Source organism: Micropterus dolomieu, linkage group LG03 (assembly GCF_021292245.1).
Source record: "Micropterus dolomieu isolate WLL.071019.BEF.003 ecotype Adirondacks linkage group LG03, ASM2129224v1, whole genome shotgun sequence".
Taxonomy (NCBI): Eukaryota; Metazoa; Chordata; class Actinopteri; order Centrarchiformes; family Centrarchidae; genus Micropterus; species Micropterus dolomieu.
In genome coordinates, this window is record NC_060152.1 from 17,805,150 (window position 1) to 17,830,291 (window position 25,142).

Sequence of the window (25,142 nt, forward strand, 5' to 3'; positions counted from 1 at the left end):
AGGAGTCTTTGGGCACACATCAGAGGAAGTTTTTATTCTAAATGTAACAAAAGTGTACATGAAGCAGCTTTTGAAGAAATACAGTACATCACTATTAGTTTCTCCAAACAACCTCTGATTTTGCCTTTTCATACACATTATACTATATTTTGTTTAACTCCAGGAACATATGAAAATATAATTTAATGCACTTAACACATAATACATTCACTGTACACTATATGAAAGACTTTCCTCCATACTGGCAGTACAATACTGTCACAATTCTCAATTGGACTGTAGTTCCTAAACTCTAACATCCATGCAGTGAAGATGTTACCTAATGGCTCAATGTTGATAAACCTCCAAACTTTTTTGTGGTATTCTTTTGCCTTTATAATGACGGGAAGAGGTAGACAGAAAATGGGGAGAAAGAGGGGTATGACATACCACAAAGAGAGAGAGGTATGACATACCACAAAACCAGCTTCGACCATGCATCCACACGGCATGCGCTGTAACCTTTTGGCTACCCAGGTGCACCGATTAATCCCTAGTTTTGTGGTATTTTAAGATCTGGGGTTCATTATTTCAGAGATTAAATGGTGTTGTACGTGACCTCAACTGACACTATGTTATTATGGCACAAAGTAGGAGGCGTATGTGTTTCTCTCACAGCCTAACAGCAGGACTGTGAGAAAAAATAAATCTGCTGAATACATGTTGGACCCTCTTTCTTCTATTCATGACGAGGACAATCACATGGTTTCAAAAGACCTGGGAGTTGGTGAACAGCAAACAGTCTGGACTGAGCTGTCTGTGTAATGTCTGCATTCAAAGAAATTAATCTGAACTGTCAAAATGAAGCCATACAAAGATCTGCACTGATTGGAATGGTTTACAATTCAAGGCAACTACTGTACATACAGAAATCTCACAATACTGGAAACACCGGATGTTTGCTGTACATCTTCCCTGGGAGCATGCAAACTTCTGCTCTGAAGGCCTTTTGCCTCGTTTTGGTAGCAACTGTGCATATACCAGAAACGAGATGTTGGCAAAAAAAAAAAAAGCTAATTTGTTGGCAACTTGTTACAAAAAAGTGCTTCAATCCTTAGCTAAAATAGCAAGGACAACTGCTTAAGTCTTGGAGAAAGTGACCAGGAACATTAGGAACAATGACAGATCGAGTTCTCATGATCCCTCTGAACAGCATAAATACTATTGGAACACTTGGGCAGGATTGCGGTGCTGAAATGCTTGCAGATGTCACCTGAGATCATCATTTGGTGCTCACACACAAGTGTTTGCAGTAAAACAGGTGAAGAAAAAAAAGTTTGGAATACTTGTGATATGAAAGTAAAAGTAACTAAGTCCAATAACTGATTGGCATTAAATCTGACAGAGAATGAAACGTACAAAAGTTTTCAGCTTGGATTTTTCTCGTGTTATACCACACACATTCAGATTTTTTTTCTCATTTGCCTCTGTCATATTTTTAGGCCAAATGAAAGGCAGGCATGGTAATGGTTCCTCCTTTCTCTAAAAAAACCCCATCTAAATCTGTCCTCAGTTTTCCCACCTTCACACTGCCTTTAAAGCAGGATGCCCTACTGCCCATGCAAGGCTACTCGTGACTTGGTGTGGCCATCCTCTAGTTTACGACAAGCCCTCATCATCAAGGAGCACCATTTGTCAATATAACAACATAAAAGTCAAAAATAGATAAATGATAGCTTAAATGTGCAAAGTACAAAACTGTGAACTACATAAAGATTTAACATTCTTAATAAAAATTAAGAACGAATATTAATACATTTATACCATGCAATCAAAAATAGTGTCATAACAAAGTGGGATAAAAGAGAGTGGGGTACAGGGGTTTAAGGATGAGAGGAACAGGTCGGAATGAGAAACAGCCGTTGCTGGTGATGGTGGCGTTCAGATGGATTGGGAAGTGACTTGAAGGAGAGTGCTGGTTGCTCCCTCAGTGTCTAGTGCTGCATCTTGCGGATGATGTCAGTAGAGATGGGTGGGTGGAAGTTGATGGTGTGGTGGCGGAGACCCTGAGACGTTTTGTAGCTCTTCCCACACCGGCACTTGAAGGGTTTGCGCACCCTTATCTGGGTTCGATGGCCGTTCTTGGCATGATACTTGATCCCATTCACATTCTGTAATGAAGCAAAAGAATATGAGCTTCCTAAAAATATCTGTTACAAATATACTGACAATAGGCAGTAGAGAGAGGAGAAAGATGTTCTTCTTCAAAATCTGTCTTGTTCTGCGCCTTAACAGATGCCTAATGCTGGCGAAGTCATCACCCATAACCCTGTCATTCACGTCAGCAGTGCAATTTTCTCAAGCTGCACGTAATTTATCCCAACCACACACACCAGATGTAAATGGAAAATCCTGTAAAACTCCACATCACCGAAGTGGACTAGATGTATGCATCTATGTTGACATGCTGTAATACTAAACTTAGAAGTGAATCCATTTTGAGTTTACATTCTCACATGTCACTGTTAGCAAAACGCTTTGTACAACACAAATATCTAAAATAAATAATCTATTTTATTTGGTAAATATATTTCACCCCGTTGCATTATGGTAAACCTATAGCATGTATTCTAAGGAGAGATGTCGAGTGACACCTACCTTGTATCTCTTTTTACAGCCTGGCACGGGGCAAGCAAAAGGCTTCTCGTCTCCTCCGTTCATGCACATAGAGCTGAGGATGGACTCAGAGCTGATGGCGCTCTCTGTGGTCCATGACTCATCACTGTCAGACTCCTCAAAGTCCACCTCCTCCTCATCACACTCGCTACCTGGGAGATGGTGAAAGACAGAAAGTCACACATGTATTGAATCAGAAGCTCTGATTTGTGCACACTTCATCATAATCATAATCTCTGGTGATGAAATCCTGGCCTTCGAGCCTTCAGGCTAACCAACGTGGACCGTTCTCACCATGTTCTTTGGGCCAGTGTTCCCATAATGTGTAGTTTGTGTGTTACAGCGCCCAAATTTCCAGAAAGACTGAAATATGCCAATCGTGGGAAAGAATTTATGCATTTTATTGAGGTCTTAGGGTCAGTGAATAGCTTTATTGATTAATTAAAGACAGAAGATGATCTACAAAACCACAAGAGCTAAAAACACAACAGAACACTAAAGACTGCCTACTTTACAAAAAAAGTACATGGGAAACTATCAGCTGGCTGACTACGAAAGCTGCCTCTCATTCACTATAGTTTCAATTGAAGATATCTCTCTTAAGCTCTCCTGCTGATGCCAAAAACCTGTCCTTCCAGGATAATGAATTTATACATTGCCAAAATTTCAGCGATGCATTGGGGTCAAAGCTGTTGGAATAGAGAAACTTGAATGGCAAGCAGAGGTGCACAACATATCAACTAAGTGATAATAACTAAGTTTATTTCGAGCCCGAAATTTCCTCAGTCACCATCGTCTTTTCAAAATGTTAACATATTTCTCCCTTCCTAAATGATAGCAAATCTTCTCACGGTGTCTTGAAAATGGACCTCCTGGAACTCTCTGTAACTGTCAAACCACTCTGCTGCCTACTTAGTTAACAATGCATATTATGACAGGTAACTAGAGAGGTGAGTGTGTGATGGATGGTTATGTACCTGTGGGCGTACTGCTGCGGAAGGAAGAGGAAGGGGTGATGGGTGGGGTAACTGGAGGGGTGAGGTTTCCACTGGTGTGGCGAGGCGGAGTGGAAACACTGCTGCGAGACAGATTGCCTGTCAGAGACAGAGACAACTTGGGCTGCACCTTCTTCTTTACGGCATCGTGTTCTCGCCTTGCAGCATCTGTCATGAACCTGGCATTGTGGGATATAAGAGTAGTCAGGGTTTGCAATCTTTTTTTATGAAAAGAGGGTCATCACATTCGTCTTGTTACTGTAGGACCGCCCTGATGTTTAGAAAGTTCTGCTATTAAACGTTTGCTACTGTAAAACACGTTGGGGAAAAAAATTCTATGGCTCTATTGCCATCAAAAAAACACCAGGGTTTATGATGGATTGTAAAGTCTTTGGTAAATGTGTATCATAAAAATGAAATGTTAATAAAGACATTGTTAAAGCAAAAGTGGAATTTACAAATTAAGTGATAACCACATCAAGATGTGTTTGCAAAGGACAGCGGCAGAACTTGTACATTGGCTTGTTGCCACAAAACCACTATTCAAGCACCATATCAAAGACGACTGGGATGAACCTAGAGCAATAAAAGAAAACCAACTACCAAATACTGAAGCAATTCATCTAAGCAATACGCCAGATGACATTTGAAATTGCTGGTAGAACATCATATGAGCAACACTTCATTGGACACAGCAGTAATACTCACTGATGTAGGACCTTTGTAGATAAATCTTTATGAGGCCAAAGACTAATAACATCAATGTCATAATTATGTCAGATTTATAAAAAGTTTACTTAAAATTGAGTTACTACATAAATAAGGGGAAATCCTGCTGTTTTCTTTCTGATAATAGTTGTTTCTTTACCTGTTGATGTAGCTGAGGGCAACATATGTCGGCTGCTGCTGCTCCTGCTTCTCCAGGAGACGGGGGTCTGTGTCTAAGCAGGCAAGAGAGTGTGTGTAAGAATGAGGCACATAATGTAACTGTAAACATAACAAATTCTGTAGATTTACAAAAAGTGAAATCTTGTCATATAAGGCAATACTGAGAATAGCAGTTCCCTTTTTATCCCACTTTGGGATGACCAGTTCCCCCTGCACTGAAGTCTTTGCTTCACTGGGAGGATGAAACACACAGAGGTTTACACAGAGGTTTACACTCTGACACAGTGGAAACATAGTACAAACTTTTCAGGTAGATTTACAGAAATTTACAGTACAGGGGGGTGATGGGGCAGTGGATAAGACACATGCCTTTGGTGTGGGAGACCTGGGTTTGATTCCCACCGTGACACATCCACCATATTGTCCTTGAGCAAGACCCTTAACCCCTAGTTGCTCCAGAGGTGTGTGACCTCTGACATTTACAGCAATTGCTGCACCTTCTTCTTTACGGCATCGTGTTCTCGCCTTGCAGCATCTGTCATGAACCTGGCATTGTGGGATATAAGAGTAGTCAGGGTTTGCAATCTTTTTTTATGAAAAGAGGGTCATCACATTCGTCTTGTTACTGTAGGACCGCCCTGATGTTTAGAAAGTTCTGCTATTAAACGTTTGCTACTGTAAAACACGTTGGGGAGAAAAATTCCCCAAGTAAGTCGCTTTGGATAAAAGCAGCAGCTAAATTAGTTAACAGCAAATAGACATATGCAATACTCAACAAGGCTTTTAAACCTGAGTAAAACCTTTTCAAACCTCTTCACATTAGATTGCCAAAATATGATGCAGTACCAAATAATAATCAGTAATCTCTACTACTGCACTGACTGATACACTGTAAAAAGGTACAAAAGGTATCAAAGGGTGCACATTTCACGAGGGTCTGTTATTGTACTGCGCATCTGTGAAAACTAACTTTTCAGTACATACATGTTAATGTGGTTGTATCTTCTGAACGTTGTTGAGAACTTTCGCTCTGTCCTACCTGTGTATCCCTGAGCAGTGGCCAACAGTAGCAGGCTGTGGTTGAACTGGGTGAGTACCAGGTATCTATGTGTGTGCGTGAATGTGACGAGTTGGGCTGTCAAAGAGCATGCATGCTCAGCTGACTTGAATAATAAAGGCTAATAAAAACTATTTAGTGAAAATAATCAAAATGCAGGATATTGTGCAATGTGCAGAACAATTAGTTAACATGATGTCATGTACCACTGTCTAGACTACAGTCACTGTTTAGTTTAGAGTTCCTGGAGAAGCTCCAGTTTAAGCTGATTCTGGTTTCTTGATTTAACCCCTGTAGACTTATGTCTACTTTTTTAGTTGAATTCATTGCACTTGGTGCTCTGTACTGGATAATCAGGCTACTTCCCGGTTGGTGTAATGCATTCTGCCACACTGTTATTTTATTCAAAATATATAAGAGAAGGTAACATCGCATGTACCTTCACATTTGAATTTCCATGCCACTTCTTGAAAAGCTGCTATGCAGACGCCACATTGCTCATACATGACCACACTTGACACATACTGTGTTTTCCCATGCTGTGCTCCAGACATTCATCTTGCTCAGCGGTGCTAAATGTACAACAATAGCCAATCTCCACACCCTGAGGTGAAGCAGGCTTGACTTCAAACACTCTTCCCACTGCCATCCATGTGGGAGAAGAGAGATGCCCCATAAAACAACAGTGTCTACTTCTAACCAGCTGAGCCTCCCTGTCTGCCTCTGACAGAGCTGTGAAAGACTGCTACCCCCATGTGGTTAAAACCAATGCTTGTTTCCATCCACAAGCTCATTTATACACAACACTTACACCTCAGGCTATTTGTAACATTACATTCTAAATTATGCTTTTGTAAGGCACAATGACTACAGTGCAGATTTAATAGAATCTGTATATTCAGTTGTAAACTGCCCAGTCCTAGTTGATATAATTTAAAAATGACTATGGCAATGATACAAAACATATGGAAATGCCGTAATTAAGGTTTTCCTGTTTAAAGGGGTAAGCAACACCTTTGTGAGGCTGTAATAAAACCATGAGTCATACTCAATTATTACTGCCACTGCCTTAAACTTCTGTTTGTTTGTGTGTTTGTAACAAAACACCTAAAAACAGATTTCCATTAAATTCCTGCTGGACAGAAAGGCCTTGTGCCAAAGAAGAACTGATGCAGTTTTTGGTGCTCTATGATCTATTTCTCACTATAAAGGGGACAGAAAGGGTGTGTCTGAAGAGGCAAGGCTAGGGCTGGGTATCGAATGCCAACTGAGATGCATTTGCACCATCAATTATCAATAACTATCAAGTATTGAAAATTGGCATTAAATGCTTGGTCATATTTAGTGTTGTTTAATTTTAATCAACTGTATTCTGGTTCTTTTATCAAGACATTTGTATATTTTGTTATATGGAAAAAACTTTTCAGTAGAAACATGTTAAAATAAAATAAGGTATCCAAAAGTATTGTTTAAATCAGGTACTGGCAACAGTGTTGGAGTGTTTGAAAAGCAGACATGGGCGAAGAAAGACACAGGGCATCATCCACTTAGCACTCAAGGCCAAGCTGCTTGGTTGACGATGAAATAGTGGCAGAATTTTATGATACTGGCAGGTAGTCTCTAAGAACAGCTTAAACCTCAGTGCCTCAGGCTCAGGAGGGTTCTCTCATGGCCTCAGTCGTAAGCAAGTGTTTCATTAACAGTGGATTTATCCCCAGTGAGAAAGACAGCACACCTCTCTCTGCTCTCCAGCCAAAGTCATGGAAACACAGAGTAGGAAAGACACATTCATAACAGCACTATTCCCCTGCCAAAAGCCAGAGGCAGTGCAGAGACTATTATGAGCACTGTGTGTCTGTATGTGTGTGCGTGAGTGCATAAGAAATCCCTCCTAAGATCCCTAATGAGCCTCAAGGAGTGGCATGGCCGTCTGCTCGTGGACCTCTCAAACAGCAGTGGATCAATCTGTTCCCACACACTGTAAATCACACACACCTCAGGTGGGCAGAGGGAGGCCTGCAGAGGCCAGTTCCCCACAGCCTCAGCTATTCTTTTGGGGCCAGTGGCAGTCAAGGACCGGGACGAAGGCGCCTCAAGTAGAGATGGGAACCCCTCTAATCAAACTACACAGGTGGTCCACCTTGGTGGCCGACTATTAGAAGCCTTCTGGGAAACAAAAAAGGGCATTTATTCACCGTCACTAGTTCCAGAGGCAAAAAATCAGTTCTTATAAGCCCCAGTGATTGTTTACATACGAGGTGGAAAGTCTGTGGGATAAGAAGAGAAAGGACAGATCTAGTTTAAAACATTTACTGTTTAATAATCTTTTTATTTTGACTGAAATATCCTCAAATCTTTTAAAGATGTACATTAGTTTATAATGTTTTTTACTCTGAAAACCAAAAAAAGATCCCATGCAAAGTTTTGATTTTCAGCTAATTCCATTTTCTGCAAATTGTAGTTCACGGCAAACAGGTGTTCTTTGCTCTCTTGGCAAAATGGCAGAGAAAAATCAGGATAAAATGCAAGAAAGTTGCTGTGAAATACATTTAGTGAAACTAACCCAGTCATAAAAATATATTAAAATTCCACCCAAAGTTGTGCATTAGATTTCTTTAAAAGCATTTCTCAAAATTTTAAATCCCTGACAGGTCTACATTTCACTTTAAAAAACTAAACAAAAACTAAAGTAATGGCCCCTACATATTTCTCATTTCAACAAATCTGCTTAGCCATGATATGACAGTGCACACTAACCTTACTTTCTACATGAAGCATTGCCTATGCCTACTGTTGGTGTCTATCTGTGGAACATCTGTGTGGGAGTGTCTGAGTAGTGGTTGCAGTGTATAAGTGCAGAAAACATGATGCAATAACATGTTCTCATTAGGGTCCCTATGACGGCCCGCAACAGGAAACCAAGGGGCGATCACACAACAACGCTTCCTGAGGCAATGGGGGAAGTGACGCCTACTGCCCTCTTATAACTCCCTCCATGACCCTCTCTCTCACACACACAGACACACACACAAACCAGACACACAGCTCCCTCTCTCATTTCCACCAGTGTCTGGCTCTCCCATCCACCCTCATGGCCAAATGCACTGTGGGGTAGAGCAGAGTGGTGAGCATTATGGTGACATGTTTATGGCGGCTCTGAGCAGTGGGGGACATTTCCAGGAGTGGTGGCACAGGTAATTCATTATGATGTGACCTCTGAGGAGGAAATGAAATGGAGTCAAGCTCCATGTGTAAGCTGCCTTTGCAGGTTACTGAGAAGAAAAAAATGCGGGGAGGTTAAAGAAATCCATTATAAATACATTCAGCACAGACAGCAACTTAAACATGTACACATGCACTAAGTCACACATACATCTCTACAAAGACACATTTTTACAAACATACAAGTAAACACACAAAAAAAAAACTTTCCTTGCCTCTCTCTCTCTCTCTCTCTCTCTCTCTATATATATATATATATATACATACACATACACACACACACACACACATCTATATATATATATAATTTGACTGTGTTCATGTTTAAATTGCAGATATTCAGCGCTCTCAAACCTGCATTTTTGGAAAACTGGAAAGGCCATGTGACACAAAACTTTTTGCTGAAATCCACAGTAGTTCAACTGAGTGGGATATCAGCTCTCAGTACCACGCTTATTAAGGTCAGAGAATTTCAGGAATATATTAGGTTTTTTAATGAGGAGTTACTGTAATTTGCAAAACAATACACAAAAACATTTTGGTTCAACTTAGCTTTTACAGACTAATGAATGTAGTTGTAACAAAGGAGGAACCCTAACACACCTCTGCAGCATTCGACATAGGACAATATCTTATGTTTAACATTGTCCATTGAAGACGTGAACAAAATCTTATAATTAAAGTAACACATTTTAGTTTGATAAATTGTCCTGCATCGAACTACACACCCATGTTGTGTACTGTCAACAAAGGCTGTGTATTATCTCCTATGAGGAATGTTTAATCGAGTACAGGAGCCCCTCATGTCGCAGTCACCACACAGGAACAGGAGCAGTGGTGTTGGGGGATGGGGATATGTAATTAGGCCCACCAGGTGCACAGATCAGGGAACTAGTTACTGCTTCCCAAATTTATTACTTCCGTGCAGATTTTGGGGGTGCATGCCAAAAATCAACTAAATGAGCCTCCGGTGAAAATTGGCAACAAACAGACTCATTGTTACCAGGCCTGGACACTTCAGGCCATCAGTGCGCCAGGCCGCAGCAGTACACACACTCACAGGTCTAAATAACACGGTCGCTATTTGCTTCAAGTCTACAGTGGCCTGGTCGCTCAGTGACTAAGTAAACATTTCAGTGGCTTAGTGAGTCCAGCTTGGTCATGCCGCACAAGAATACCAGACCATTGTGGTGATCTTTCAAGCTTAACATGACTTAAGCTCTGTGTTAAAACTTTCCTCTGCTCTTGCTGGTGTTCATTGCTGGGGCTCATTAGCATCTGCTCTCTCAAAGGTAGCTGAATGTGTTCACAAAGTTCTAAGAGGACCACCCAACACTCATATTATCAAGTTGAATCTGCTGTCTATGATGGTAGACAAAAAAAATCAATTTTTTTTTTATTATTTTGTTTTATCATAATTGATGTGGGCTGAAAACAATTATGTATCTACATTTTATTTGATTTTTGCTTCATGAGATTCAAATTTAAGTTTTTCAGGAAAGGTGTAACCCTTTTCCAAACATACATACAATATCAATCTCTACATTTACTATGACCAATGACGTCTTGGGGCTTGTTACATTTTAAAGTTACTGTAATAATCTCCTTCAAGAGCAGTGATGTATGGATACAAACTACTCTGGAAGGATTATGATGTATTCAAGTACAGTATACCACACATCCCTTAAATCAGTGGTTCTTAAAGTGGGGTCCGGGGACACCAATGGGTCCCCAGCAAAAAATTGGAATCATTTATTTTCACTATACATTCCATCCATAAATAACACAATGAAAAAACATATGACTATTTTGGGTGGCACACACTTTCTGTAATAAAACATATAAAAGAAAAAATCCTATCAGATGGGAGACCCTGGGACAAAATCTTATCAAATGGGGGTCCGTGGTCTAATTTGTGTCAGTTTAGGTGTTCATGACAAGAAAAAGTTTGAGAACCACTGCCTTAAATTACCAATTATTGCTCTCATTAATTTACCAATTATCCTTTTTAAAATGTTTTCTTTAACTGAAGCTTCATCCTTTGACCTGATTACTGTATGACACAATAAACAGTGTTGTTAAATAAGTAGTCCTAGAGGAAGTTACCTCAAATATCAACCATAAGTTTTTACTACATGAACAAGCATCTCAAGAAAGCCTAGCCAACCTATAACTGAGCAGCGCCACCTCTTGTTCACAAACCTGACCAGAAGGCAGGCTGGGGAAAATGGGGACAAGAATGTGTGCTTGTTTTCCAGGCGCCTAATTATAATATAGAATGTGCTTTCAGCAGCAGGCCACCAGATGAGGAGGAAGACAGGCCAAATCAAGCACTCTCTCTGTAATTATGCTTCACAGGCACTTGGCACAACGCGCAAGATTTCGCACTTCTCAGAGTGGGCACAGGCCAGTGGACAAAGGAGGGGGGCAGCAAAGTTTTTCCACCCTGAGCCAACTAATTGCCTCATTATTCCCCTATAAGTCATTTGGAAGAATTTTTTCTAAGGCTAACACCTCGGACACATGCACGGCACACAATCAGAGGGCAGAGGATATTAAAGCCAGTCAAGCAACAAACAAGAACAACAGAGACAGCTGGGCCTTGTCAGCTTCAATAATAAGAGTCTGAAATATTAGATTGGGAAACAGAACTATGTGGAGGGGAATTCAGCTTCTAGATTTTACTTAGTTAAAACATATAATGTTTTATTATGTTTTATGCTTCAGCAATTAGCAAAAATGTAATGTTCATAACATATAATATAATGTAAAATGCATGTAAGATAAAACTACATTAATTTGTAGTTTCTGAATGACCTTTTGTAAATACACTTTTATTCACTTCTATTATTCAAATTATTATAAAATACATGGACATAGCAATATTGTATGTGGAGCCAAAAAAGACATTAAGGAACAAGGGACTCAAACAGAAGTCTTACATTTCGTGAATCAGACAAATGTATCATGAAACAGCTATGATTTCATAGCTTGATCCATAATGCCTTCCACATCTCCACCCACAGGTAGTTCTTGTTACTGCCTTGCCCCATATTAACTAGTGGGATTAAATGGTGAGACTTGGTGTGCAGTCAGTAGGGCATTTCTGAGCTGCTATCCTGGGTGCACTGTTAAGCAAGTAGGGTGCGCACTGATGGGAGTTAAGCAAGCTATGAGCTGGTGAACTGTAAACCAACATCTGGGATTGGATACAATTTAAATACAAATAAAATATAAATATAACTAAAACTGTTTTCTGACATTGTTACACTTGTTATAGCCCTGGTCAGGAAGCAAAGTCAAAGTCCAAGAACATCACCATGGTAAGCAACGTTTCACTTTTTCAGATGTTCAGATTTGGGGAAATGATTCATTATACAAAGTTGTTTTCGGGAGATTTTATTAGAATGGCATGGGTAGCACTTGGATTAGTGATCTACAATGATGACATCATATGTTCTCAAGAATGATGTTTTATCAAATGAACGCAACAGCGTTTAAAACAAGTGAACTATAGTCTCCTTTCATTGACTTACATAACAAAGGTCAAAGATGTTTGCAAGCTACTTTACTTATTTACTTTCAGAAACCAATCTGATATGTTCTCACCTCTCAGCTGACCGACACCATATGTTATTAAGAGTGAAATGGGATACATGGATTTTTATTAATTTATGTCTATATTAAGGCAATTGCATGTCTAACTTTAATTATGTTGCCAATCTAAAATTTGTGTTGTACAGAAGCTCATTTCTGCCACTTGAAAAAATGAAAACACCACCAAGTTTTGCTTTATTAATAAATACTGTTACTCATTATAATGACTTAGCATGTCATAAATATGAGAATATGAGATACTAAAGTATATATATCCATCCATTGTCCACCGCTTATCCTGCGTACAGGGTCGCGGGAATGTAATATATATATAATAGTGAAACCAATCTTTTTCTTGTTTTTTTAATGCAAATGCTATTTTCTCAACTACAGTAAATTACTATCAGACAAATACCAACATTGATTTTAAAAAGTGCATCTTTAAAAACTACCCTGTCAGATCCAAAAATCTAATAACTATGCAACAATACATGTTTGTAAAGATGGGCCAACAACATAAAACGTTAAATAGTCTATCCAAACTACATCATTTCTTAGCGGTTGTTAAAGTTGTAAATTAAATATATGACAGAGACTCAGTTTAAGAGTGCATCCTTACTTACATCCTAAGTAGTACCAAAGTCCTGTATGTCTCTGTTAGAACTGAGCTATGTTAGGCAGATTGAAACAAGCTATGAATAATCAGTGTTTCATCATTGGCTCCTGCAGACTGCAAGTTAACTCACGACGCTTCCGAGGCAGCTCTGCGCGCGGGCCTTGGTTTGCAATAATGTTGCACGAGCGACCCGACGGTGCGTAAAGAAACTGTCTTCCTGTGGTGTCTCGGTGCGGCTCTGTTGCTGTTGCAGCTACCTAATCAGTGATACAGCATTGATACAGACATTAAGGTAGTGAACACACAGAAACGTCAACAGCTACCACACCTAGCAACAGGGTTGTCAGGTCAGGACGCAGGAAGTAACTTGCTAGCTTGCTAACTTAGCCATTCCTGCTAGCTGCAAACCTCGGCCATTGCTAGCTGCGGCGCACACTACTTATCGGCTCTTACCGATGTGGTTATCCTCGATGTGCACGATTAGCTCGGCCAGAGAGTCGAAGTGAAGTCCGCAGCCCCCGAACCTGCAAGCGTTGGAGAAGAAAGAAGCAGCGGCGATGCCTGTCATGGTCGCTGCTGCATTGGAAATGAGGAGGGCAGGCAGCAGCAGCAGCAGCAGCGAGCAGCGAGGGTAACAGCAGGCGGACAGCGGTGCGAACAGCTGGAGCGGCAGGGGCGGTGCGGCGACTTCTCCCAGCTGGAGAGCGACAACAAGACCGGAAGTAAGGAGGGTTGGCTTTCATTAGAAAAGCATATACTGGTTTTGAAGAAAACAGACACATATTTGATCTAATAATATTATAATGTATTTATGTAACTGGATTAATATTTATCTAATAAAAGTTGCAATAAACAAATAATCATATATCTGCTTCTAATAATGATAAATACCAGTTATTAGACACCAAGGTGTCTTGAAATAGATTTTTAAGGCTATTGTGGCCACCAGCCTAATATCCCAATTAATAATGATACGGAATGGAGGAAAGCACCTGTGCACAACTAGTACTAAGTAGGCCTACATTTACCTTTGATATGATTAATTCAATTGTCACAATTGGAATAAATCCATTTCCAGATTGATCTAATCAACATATCAATTAAAATAATATATTAGTCAACGGATCTAACATTTTTATCACTAAATATCCAAACTACAGTAGTATAGTACTTTAAACTAGATGCTCCTTAGCAGCCACTCTGTTAAGCTGCTTCATTTAAAAATGAATTATAGAATATTGTTTATATAACATTGTACAGTGTTTAAACAAGTGATTGTATTGCTTCCCAGGGCATAATCTCAACTAAAACCATCTCATCTAAAATTGTGGATTTATTACAATAGTAAATGGACATAAACGATGATCCATGGTGATAATAAAATAGACTATTCATTAAAATTTTAGCAAAGGCAGTTTTTTATTTCATCTAACTTGACCCATGGTTTTTGTTAGGAGAGATGGCAGGATGGAGAAGAATGAGGGACTATCAATAGCTACTACTACCTTCTGAATCATTCAAACTTTTTTTGCTTCCTTTATCTTTCACTGTTAAATTGTCCTCCCATGCACTGCCTTTCTTGAACTGCTTTAACAAACTGTAAAGTATTTGTGTTCATTTGATGTAAATGTCTGGATGTGTGTCCAGTTATATCCACACACTAAAATGATCTAATTAATATTATGCAGTTATAAGGGTTTTTTTTTTATGATGAATGTTAGTGATACAGTCTTATCATGGCTCACAAATTGGATCAACAAGTGGCTGAAACATCTTTTGACCACAGTGTGGCAGTGTTGCTTTGTGGATAAATATGAGTCCTGTTTGAGCTTCTTCTATTACTATCCCAAACTTACACTGTGTGTTGTTGCACACCTGATGCTAATAAGTACTCAAACAAATTCTATCATCGAGATCACTTTGTGCTTCATGTGTTGCAAGATAATTTTGTTCCTTCAGAACAGAACATGAACATTTTGATATAGCTGAACATTTTGAACAAGTATTGATCTCACCTATTTCCTATAAGTTTTCAATTTTCAGGTCACATAAAGTAAATAACTAGCCTTCACCTTGTGTGTGCATATTTCACTTGTAGCCTAGTACTTGTCAGAGCAACACATATGATCTGTTTTCAGTGGAGGAGAAGGAGTGATACCATCACAGACAGAAGTCTGCACAGTGCACACGTTACAATAAGAATACATATCACTGGTTTGTCGACAGTGAATATTAATCTTGTGTGCACACATGGCCAGAAATCAGTTTTGAAAATTTTAAATTACAGTTATAAAATTTACTGACTTTAACCTTATTCCATTGCTTTCTTTTTTGCGTTTATTGGCAGTAACTTGTATGTATGCCTGGTGATGTTATAATGTGTCACCGGGCCCAGCCCATTTTCAAATCAGGCACCATGGTGTTGGTAAAACAATTTTTCCAGGTATGCTTGAGAACTCTATGGGATATTACTATGAAAGCATTACATCACGGAAAACCTCTTGTTTGAGGAAGCTGATGACTTTAGTTTTAAAATGCCGGCATTGCCTATCCTCAGTTATTTATTGATGGTTGTGCTTTATGATCATAGCTTCAGCTAATCATTACTCTTCAATTTGTTACAGCCCATAAATGTAGATGAGGTAATAGATATATTTGTTTTCTGCACCAGAGATTTACTGAATAGGCTGTTTAACCTCAATGTGGAAACACATGCAGGGAAAGTCACATTTCACAGCTGTTTGTAAGCAGCTAAACCCTGTTTCCCTCTCTGTGAACAATCCAACAAGTTTGAGCTAACCAACAAGATCTTTTGCTCATTGTTAGATAGTTATATGCTCTCTCACATATTACAGTAAATAGAGGCCCTAAATTCTTATGGCTTCTACAATTTCACAACCAGTAGAGATGTATTCTAACCATAAAAAAATTCTAATTCTATATGTTAATAATATAAAATTAAAATTTCTAGAAACATAGCTTAAATGGAGATTTCCCAGCTCCAATGCTCCCCAGAGAATTTAGTTCAAACTCAAATCATCAGTGTGTTTATTTATAAATTAGTATTTTGTAGGACATTAATAAAACAGAAGGTTTTGCAGGCCAAGGTAAATTATAAAGGAAGGAATAACACAATACCAACACTGCTCTACAAATTAATCTAAAATATTATCCATATAATGTTGTAATATAAAATCTAAAAAAATGAAAGATATATTATATATCATCTATTTATATGACACTTTTCCAAACCCAGCCAGAGAGCATTTATAAATGGTTTTACAGTTGACCTTAATAATCCAGTTTGAGCACACACAGAAGCCCAATTCAGATGTCAAAAGAGTGATGTACTTACCTGCAAATGCTGTGCACAGAGGACATCATCTTAACACTGGTGTAAATCTAAAGAGTCATCACACAGTCAGCACCATTCACCAGCCACCTAATGTAAATGTTACAAGGTTGAGTGTTTGAGTGCGGGAGTATCACTTGGGTTATCTACTGGGAACCTCCCAGCACATGTGTTTTGTTGAATTAGGCTCTCAGTTCCACCGTAGAGTGATGTTTGGTGTTGAAGGACCCAAGTGTCAAACCTCTAGTTAGTTGACCATTCTTTTCAAAAAGCTTTAAGCTGGAGACCCAAAGTTATAAGATGAGGGAGTAACACAAAGGCTTATTGTTTAAACAAAGGCAAATACAGAATTCAGTTCCAAAACATTGCCACAACCCTGAACAGAATTTGAATTACTGTACGGCTGTTTTGCATTGTTGTCAAGCAACATTCACAGGTGCTATGCTCATTGGCATCGAGCATAGAGCATAGCATGGGAAATAACTTCATACTTTGGTAGTACTGATGAAAAGTCCTGAGGTCTGACTCATCAACCAATATTTCCTGATCTAATTAGATCTAGCTAAAACATCCTTCTCAGAAACTAAATGATATAAATAATTACAGGCTACAAATCTGACTGATTCCTCTGGTTTTGTAAATGTATATTAGTTCATCTTAGTTTTAAACTTTACACAATTGCTCAAAAATATAGAAGTGTTAGCCTTCTTATCCCCGGGCTATCTTCCAACTGAGAAATGTTTTGACATTGTAACAATCCATGACACCTCCACAAAGCACATTTTTCCGTGTTAAAGAAAACAGAGGTTAGCAGCGTGATGCTGTAGGTTGGTTGTTTTTTTAAGTTTTAAACCTTGAATCCTTCTTTTCCCAGAAGATATAACTAATTATTCTTTGTTAAAATAGTCTAATCCATATTCATTATCTTTGTGAAACCATGATATCTTTTTTCCCTTCAGTCAAAGAAATCAACCACTATTAAACACCACGTCTGCTTGAATGTTATATCACACTTTTAGAAGATGAAGATGGTTTGCCTCTGCTTTCTGTAAATGTTTTGTTGGAAATATAGAGGTATGAAATATAGAAGAATTAAAATTGTTTTTGGCCTGCACTCATTGGTAAAACAAACTCGATGGTCAGCCACTGTGAGTAATCGCTACTTGATTAGAAGTTCTCAGTCACTCCTCTTTACAAAATGGTAATTTTGGAGATGTGTCTGTTGTTTGCAAGGGATCAGGGTGAATCATTTTCAGTACTGCATAATAAAAACTAGAACTAGAACATCAGTGGCTGATAATAGATTAAATTCTTCTAGCATATAATTAGACTACCCATTTTAAGAAAATTTGCAGAAAAAAATGTATGCTGTTTTTTCTACCCCAGCATGGATGCAATTTTACACTTACAGATATTTGTTAGAAGTGAAGATGGCAGGAATGTACAATCAGTTGAAATTGCCATCTTACTTGTTACTTGCTGAAGTGTTGTTATGTGGAATGCCATGCAGTCATACTGAAAGCCCAGTGTTTCCATCCCTGCAGGCACAATCATCTCTGCTGAAGGTATGGACGGCAGGAAACTCTGTTTTACAGTAGCTTTCCATTTATTTGATTGAAGTAAAATATTTTTGAAGGTGCAGGCCTATATCTTGCTTACAAATTGATAACCTGCATGACCTCCTTTCGCCTTTTGCACCTGCTGCAACAAAGCATCCTCATCGGTGCTAATCTTCCCAAGGTGATCTTACTCAGAAGTTTCACAAAGGCATAATAATAAAAGGTTTAGTATAATATAGATCAAATCTGCTTTAGTGTGGGTCACTGACCCAAACTGTATCGGCTCTTTCCAACCTTAATAGTCTGCTCCTCTGGGAGCATAATGTTTGGATTGGTTAGGAAATATATTGGCAATAAAGAGACAAAAGGATGTCATAAACGTTGATTAAAGCTCTGGTTAAAAGACAGAGGCGGAGAGGCTCTGAGTTATGAGGGCTTTTCAGACTGCGTTATTGTGTCAGTGACAGAGCTCTTAGTGTGTCTAGTGGAGTGGTCGCAGGTGAGTGGTAAACATTTCTCAATGTGTGAGGAGTCATTAATCCCTAGAGCTGAGGATGGCTTCACTACCAGTGTCTGTGGCCCAAGAAATCACAGCCAGTTGGCACCAGCAGGTCACACAGAGCTCCAAATGCTTTGTACTTCAAAGCTGTTTAAATATCTTCTAATGTGCTGTGTGGCATTTCAGAAAAGGCAGGTGTTGTTGTGTTTCACACATTCAGTTCATTTGCAAGTGAAGTTTGGAATGATGCATAAATAAGCTCTGCCAGGTTATGGACCTTTTGTGAAAAATATATTTTGTCAAATATAAAAAAAAGGTATAAATAAGTTTGACTTTCAGAAAAGAAGCCAGTAGTAAAGAAAACAACCTGTTCGGGCCCTGACAGAGAAGTTTAATAGTAATATGTTTCGATGCTTTTAAATATAAAAACTGTCACCAAGGCCATGGACAAAGTTGACAACTGCCTAGGGCCCCAGAATTTAAGGGGCCCCAAAAGCTCCAGGCTTACTGGTTTGTGCTAGATATAGTTAAAAGGATTAACTGAATGATAGGTGGATCCTGATATATTTTCTAATATGAGGCCCTGTCAGGTAGTATTCCAGTTTGAAAAACAAACCTGTACACATTTCACATAGGGTAGGAGGAATGGCGAGGGGGAGGTTAATAGTGGCCCAGTAGCTCGTCCCCCCACCTCTCCCCCTCGGGGCTACAGATCCGGTTAATGCAGCCACTACTGTCACTGCATAACTGACACACAGGTGTCATCATAGCTTAATATAACTCCCTCACAACATGAACACCCAAGTTTAATTGAACAAAACTTTTTTTTCCTTTGCATCTAATTCATCCAAAAGGACCGTCCAAAGACGTTTTCACATGTCACATAGGAAAAGCACAGGTGTAAATAATAAAATGGCTTAATTCCATTTAGCTGCTTCACTTCCAGGGTCCCAGTATGCTGGCTTGGTGGCACACTCACTGGGGCCATGTTAATAGTATCATCTGTGCTTTTACTACTATGACAAATCAAATGTGTGCTGTAAAAAGGCATAGAGGTACATTTGTTTGCTGAATGGCTTCTTTATTTATTATTAAAGTGAAAAGCATTATAGCAGTGCATTATATTATTGCTATTGTAATGTTTCCAGTAGCCTATGCTACTTCAAGTTTGGTACAGTATGTTAAGTCCTACTATTCTTTCAAGTGATGAAATGTGTGATTGATCTAACCATTTCACACCTGTTAATGAGGTCAAGCTATCAGTTATGAGATTAGGCACAGTGCGCTTATTTGCATGCCTGACGGGTCAGTACTGGACATCCAGCTTTGCACCACACCCACTCCAGGTCTAGCAGTGTCCATCCTTGCCTCTGGGCGTGCATTTTGCAAACCCCGCCCCGCTCGCGCCTCCTCCAAGCGGACCGCAATGATTTAGAAGTTCAGGAATCCCACGTGACGTCACCCAGGGGTGACGTTATGCTTCTCTAAATAGATCGTATTGTAATCTTTTCTCAGTCCAACGTGGTTTCTTCTGAGAGACTGCTTCACATTTTCTACACTTGTTTGGTGAGTTGAAAACCTTCTACCACCATGCAGGGGACCATGCACGCGCCTCTGCAGGTTTGTTGTGTTGGTTAAAAGCGTTCCTTGATACTTTTTCTCCTCCTTTTTTTTTCATGCAACAGCTTGTTTTGTTGTTCGCTTCAGCAGTCTTGGTCAAGATGTATTGTTGTTTTTGTATTGTTGTTTTCAACTAATTTATGCGTGCAACTAAAACGTCATGTTAGTTTTGTTAGAGTAAGCGCATTGTCATCTCACTTCGGTGTCGATGCGACGGCCTATCTGTTGACTGTTGTTGAAGTTGAACGCGGAGTCAAGTGCCGCTGCTGCTGCTCGGTCTGTCTGTCTGTCAGGTAGCAGCGGAGACAAGTCTGCAGGAATTCATCTCAAGCCCGACTGAAAACTACACAACGGGCTATTGCAAAGGATGATTTTAATTGCACTTCAAACCAATTTGGCACATGTTCGGGTTTTCTAGTAGTTCTAAAGCCCCAAAGCTGGACCCCTGCATCATTGTCATGCCTGTCCCGTCTCGGGATACGCAAAGCCGGTGTTTGTCCCGGACTCTCTGCGCGCTGCGGTTCACCAGTGATCGTCTGGAAATTGATATCTCTGCGGTTTTGCAGTCATGCCAGTTAAAATGAAAACCGTGGTGCTCCTGTTCCCATGAAATTTACGTTCCTTTTTCTCTTGAACAGCGACGTGACCAACATTACGTCATTCTGCAGGCCAGTCGATATTTGATTAACCGCTGAGATGTTGAGGGTTACTTTCAGGAAGGTTGTGCTGACGAGGCGCGCTTTGTGGCTGTAGGCCTGGGGCTTGAAAAAAAAGAAAGAAAGAAAGGTGTTTTAATCATTTGATTACTCTCCGCTGTCATTAGGGTATGTTTATGTGACAACACTAACCACTCGTTTCTCATGCACGCTGCTTTAGATCGATGGGTTGGCTTTCATTCTTACTGTGTCCCTTTTATTTGGCTGCAGTGTTAATGACACCTAATACGAAGGCATTCAAGTTTGATGATGACATTTGTAATTCTGACAATTTAATACAGACTGTGATGTTCATGCTTTTGTGAAGAGGCCTCTATTTTACACCAACGGAATAAAGTTACATTTTATGACAGCAAAAGTTTGAGAAAAAGTTTGGAAGATGAAATGTATTTTCCACTGGTTGTTGCAAGACGCCTCAGCAAAAAATCTATTATGTTTTGATATTTATGACATAAAAATTTCCTTAGAAATAATAACTAAATGTTTAAAAATAAATCTTAATTTGTGACTAGCAAAATGGTCAAGGAAAATCGATAATACACATCAAAATATGAATATTTACATAAATAAATACAAAACAGCAAAGACACTGGCTCTATAATCCTGCTGGATAACTTGTGTTATTTAGTAACCTTAATTTGGATCTAATTCTTCCCATATTTTACACAATGCTGGGCTTGATTGCAGTCCAGCGGCTCATTGCAGCAATGAAATGTGACTTTTATTTGTTGATGCTTGTTGCATGTGCTCAAGGTGAAACATTCTTCTGGTAATGATTGTAACAATGTAGGAAGGGTCAAATAACAGAAATCATAACACCAAGCACACACAGTGCAATCAAAAGTTTGGCCACAGAAGTTTCATTTCACCTAAAAAAAATCTGTTGCACATATTGTATTATTTTGCCTTGTTACATTTTTACTACAAATATATTCTGAGACTTTTCTTCTCTGTTCCAGTAATCGTATTAAACTTTTTGTGAGTAAGAATAATGTGATAGTGGTAGTTCTCTGAGGGGGCATTATTGTGTCTGTTATGAGTTTACATGTTGTGGAAGAGACCAGTAATTGATAGGTCGTGAAGTTTACCTCACAGCAGTTCATTTGACTTGATTTCGCTTCAAGAGCAGACGTTCAGGGCAGTTATTGTCTAAGAAGGCCATGTCTCCTGCCTCAGGGATCGCCGTGATCCTACCTCGAACTTGTGCTGTCAAATGCCCAGTCTATGGGGAGCTGGAGATTTTAATTGCTGCACATGCTTGTGCTTGCTTTAACCCCATATGCCTTTGCACCTCAACCCCTCTTTCCCTCACCATATTGTTTAAATTCTAATGTGCGGTCTACCTGGAGAATTCCTCCCCAGCTCCTATTGAAATCGAACGCCGGACCCTAATCCTTCCCCTCGCATACATCAGGATATGGTTAATGTAAAGTGTAACCAAATTTCCTCTTCTAAACTAAAACATCTATATAAAATGAGAGCTAAGAGCCCATTCCAAGGAAAGGGCCTTGAGAACTGATCATTTGAAGTGTGAAAGCTATTGGATACTGAGGCAAGAATTAATGCTTAAACATTTTACATTACTGGCAAATGTGATTACATCCCATTTTAGAAAAGGAAGAAACATTTTAGCATCTGTTTGACGGTCATGAATACTCTTTTTCTCTTATTTTTTATTAGTGCCTTCTGGGGATTTGTTGTAAAGTTTTACATTTAAATGTAGTAATTCATAGTTTTTCAGGTGTTCAGGAAGAAAGCCTGAAAGAATTGTACAAACTGGTGAAATTTTGGCAGTATTGGAGATAAAAATTTGGCCTAAAATGTTGATCATGTGAATAATCAGCGATAGGCTTTTTGAAGAGCTGGTTCTGCAGCGCTACTTTCCATCATCATCTAGTGTAGGTTCATGGTTAGGATCAGCGGTGTTAGTCACGTTTGTTGTGTCAAAGGAAACCAGGTGAGTTTTTAGGGGCCCTGTAGAAGAGACACAGTAAACTGGTGACAGAAAGAGAGACCAGGGCTCATTGCTCTCTGACAGAGAGACCCTGTCCAGACCCTGTTCTGCAGGCTAGGTCATGAAGTACAACTTGTTAGGAAAACAGAACTGCTTAGCATAACACAATATTTGAGTGTTTTGACTGTGCTTGAGGAAATAGTCTGTACCCATGAAAACGACACACATGTACATAGTGTATGAAGGTATTCACGCTCGACACGTGATGTGTGGCACTCACGTGAATTTTGGATGCGTTTTAGTTGTCGTGAATTGATGACGGCGGCAGGTAAAAGAGTAATAAACTGTGTTGTATGTGTGCGATAAATGAGAACTGTTGGGTGCAGTTTTGCTGCAATAAATACTGTAGATGTTGTAGTCATTATCAAGAGCACACATTATGAACAAACCACACACCTAATGCTGATGAATAAATTATTAGTCTCTTAACAGACCCCTTTGAACAGTTATTTAATGGGATTGGAATAGTGCTGTGTGAGGGGGACATAAGAAAACAACAGAATAAATGTTGTGGCATTGTTTAGTGTTTATTCTTTATCCCCAATTTTCTTCATTTAGCTTCACAAGTGCGGTGTCACTATAGAGATGCACTGTTTTTGCACACCTACCAAATTTCCTAATTCATCTAGGCACCATTCAGATCGTTTGTAAAGTCTTAATTCCCTTATTAGAGAACAAAATGAGTATCCATAACTCTAGGCACCCTGGAATCTTATGTGCTGTCTGTGGGGCTTTGGTTCAAACCTCACAGGGACCAACTGTGGCCTTCCTGTATGGAGTTTCAAATCATCATTCCCTGTTTGCATGTCCCATAACAAAAGACTTGCATGTTCAGTGTTACAAATCTTACTGCTATTGATCAAGGCACTGACTCGAAGCTAAAAATGGTCCCTGGGTGCTGTGCTGTGGCTGTTCCTAGGAGGATTAATAAAGACTAATTTAACTCTTATTGTACTCACTTAACACTTATTAAAACATCTCTCAGAAAGTGCTGGGCATCTGTAGTACTGGCATGTGGTGACTGCTCAGAGGTTGTCAGTGATGAGGACAGTTTACACGGCATTGTACTGGACCTTGAAATAAGAAATACACTGTGACACACTAGCTAGCATTCACCAAATTTGATGTTTGAGTCCAAAAAATACTCAAATAATTAATTTGCTGAGTGTGATCATTATTTTCTACAAAACCCTTTTCAGTTTAAATAAATAAGCTAAACTTGCATCTTACTTTAATGATGTATTAGCTCAAACATCCTAACGATAACTGTTTAAATACAATGCAGCATACATTTATTGAAATCACTGATTAAAGAATAAGTGAGATAAGAATCTGACTAAGCTTTCGGTGCTTTGGTACCTGAAAGCTTTAATACGCTTTACAGACGCAATGCAGGCTCTATTTAAAAAGTATCTGGGTTCTATAGCAGCTATACTTGCTGCCTTGTTGTCTTTTTCTTTAAGAATTATGTAAATGTATTTCTACTTTTTCGGCCTACAATAATAGAATTATTGCCATAGGTAGGGACATGTATGTAAGCTGTTGTAAAACTTTATGGTTTAAATATTTAAATGTGAGTCAGGCATCTTATGCGCATCAAGTGCAATGATTGATTAAAGTGCACATCAGCGCCTTTAAATGGCATGTCATTGCTCTTGGTTTGATCTTGAGAAGCTGTTAAAATGCACCGTCTATTATCTGTGATTTTTTTCCCCCTGACATCCTGTGATAAATATTGTCAGGCTGTTTTCAATATATTGTTATCCAGAATGCACCTTCCTCGTTGTTGTGCATGATTTAGTTTCTGTAAGTAAACAGAGGGACAGCATAATATTTACAGAATTTGTAGGCCCTTCATTTTTATGTGTCTCTGGTTTCAATTGATATTTTTCCAGCAGAGCACGATTCGAGGCGCTCCTCTTTTCTAGGGAAGTTTCACTCTAAATTATTAAAGCTTTTAAAACACTAACCGAAGCCACTGCACATTTGACATGATGCATGGCTATGGCTGTAGTGTACTGAGCGATTACTTACAAAGCACATATTTGACAGTAGCTGCAGGTAAAGAAATATATTGTCCTCTATTTGTAAGCTTTAAAACTAACTCACGTTTTTAAAGTTGTTTTTTAGAACAAATAATGTGCCTGTCCCTCATGCAGTGCTGCTTTGCCCAATACTTCCCTTTCTTGTTCTCACTATATATAAATATATATTCTACTATGTATAACAACTGAATAACTTAATTAAACTATACTTTTGTATTTTGTAATAAGTTCAATTTATCTCAATGCATAGGTAAATTAGTGAAGAGGCATTTTTCACATGTATTTGTCAGACCAACAGCTATATGTG

General features: G+C 39.1%; 2 protein-coding genes across 5 annotated transcripts in view; one reads left to right on the forward strand and one right to left on the reverse strand.

Annotated features, from left to right (window-relative positions):
• Window positions 1-13: 13 nt before the first annotated feature.
• jazf1b (JAZF zinc finger 1b) lies at window positions 14-13,724 on the reverse strand. Its single transcript, XM_046045227.1, has 5 exons — window positions 13,484-13,724; window positions 4,519-4,591; window positions 3,633-3,829; window positions 2,638-2,807; window positions 14-2,150 (listed from the first exon to the last, which is right to left on the reverse strand). Exons 1-5 carry the CDS (start codon window positions 13,596-13,598, stop codon window positions 1,974-1,976), a joined length of 732 nt encoding a protein of 243 aa, XP_045901183.1. The 5' UTR covers window positions 13,599-13,724; the 3' UTR covers window positions 14-1,973.
• Window positions 13,191-25,142, forward strand: part of creb5b (cAMP responsive element binding protein 5b) — a 44,796-nt gene continuing 32,844 nt past the window's right edge. The window contains exon 1 of one of the 4 annotated variants that reach the window (XM_046045222.1): window positions 13,191-13,752. Coding sequence is in view for 2 of the 4 variants with exons in the window: in XM_046045224.1 (XP_045901180.1) it covers window positions 20,031-20,060 (30 nt within the window). In the remaining 2 variants the exon portion in view is untranslated. Of the gene's footprint in view, window positions 13,753-19,938; window positions 20,007-20,028; window positions 20,061-25,142 lie in introns of those variants that run through there. The other 3 variants (XM_046045223.1, XM_046045224.1, XM_046045220.1) reach the window with 3 other exon arrangements.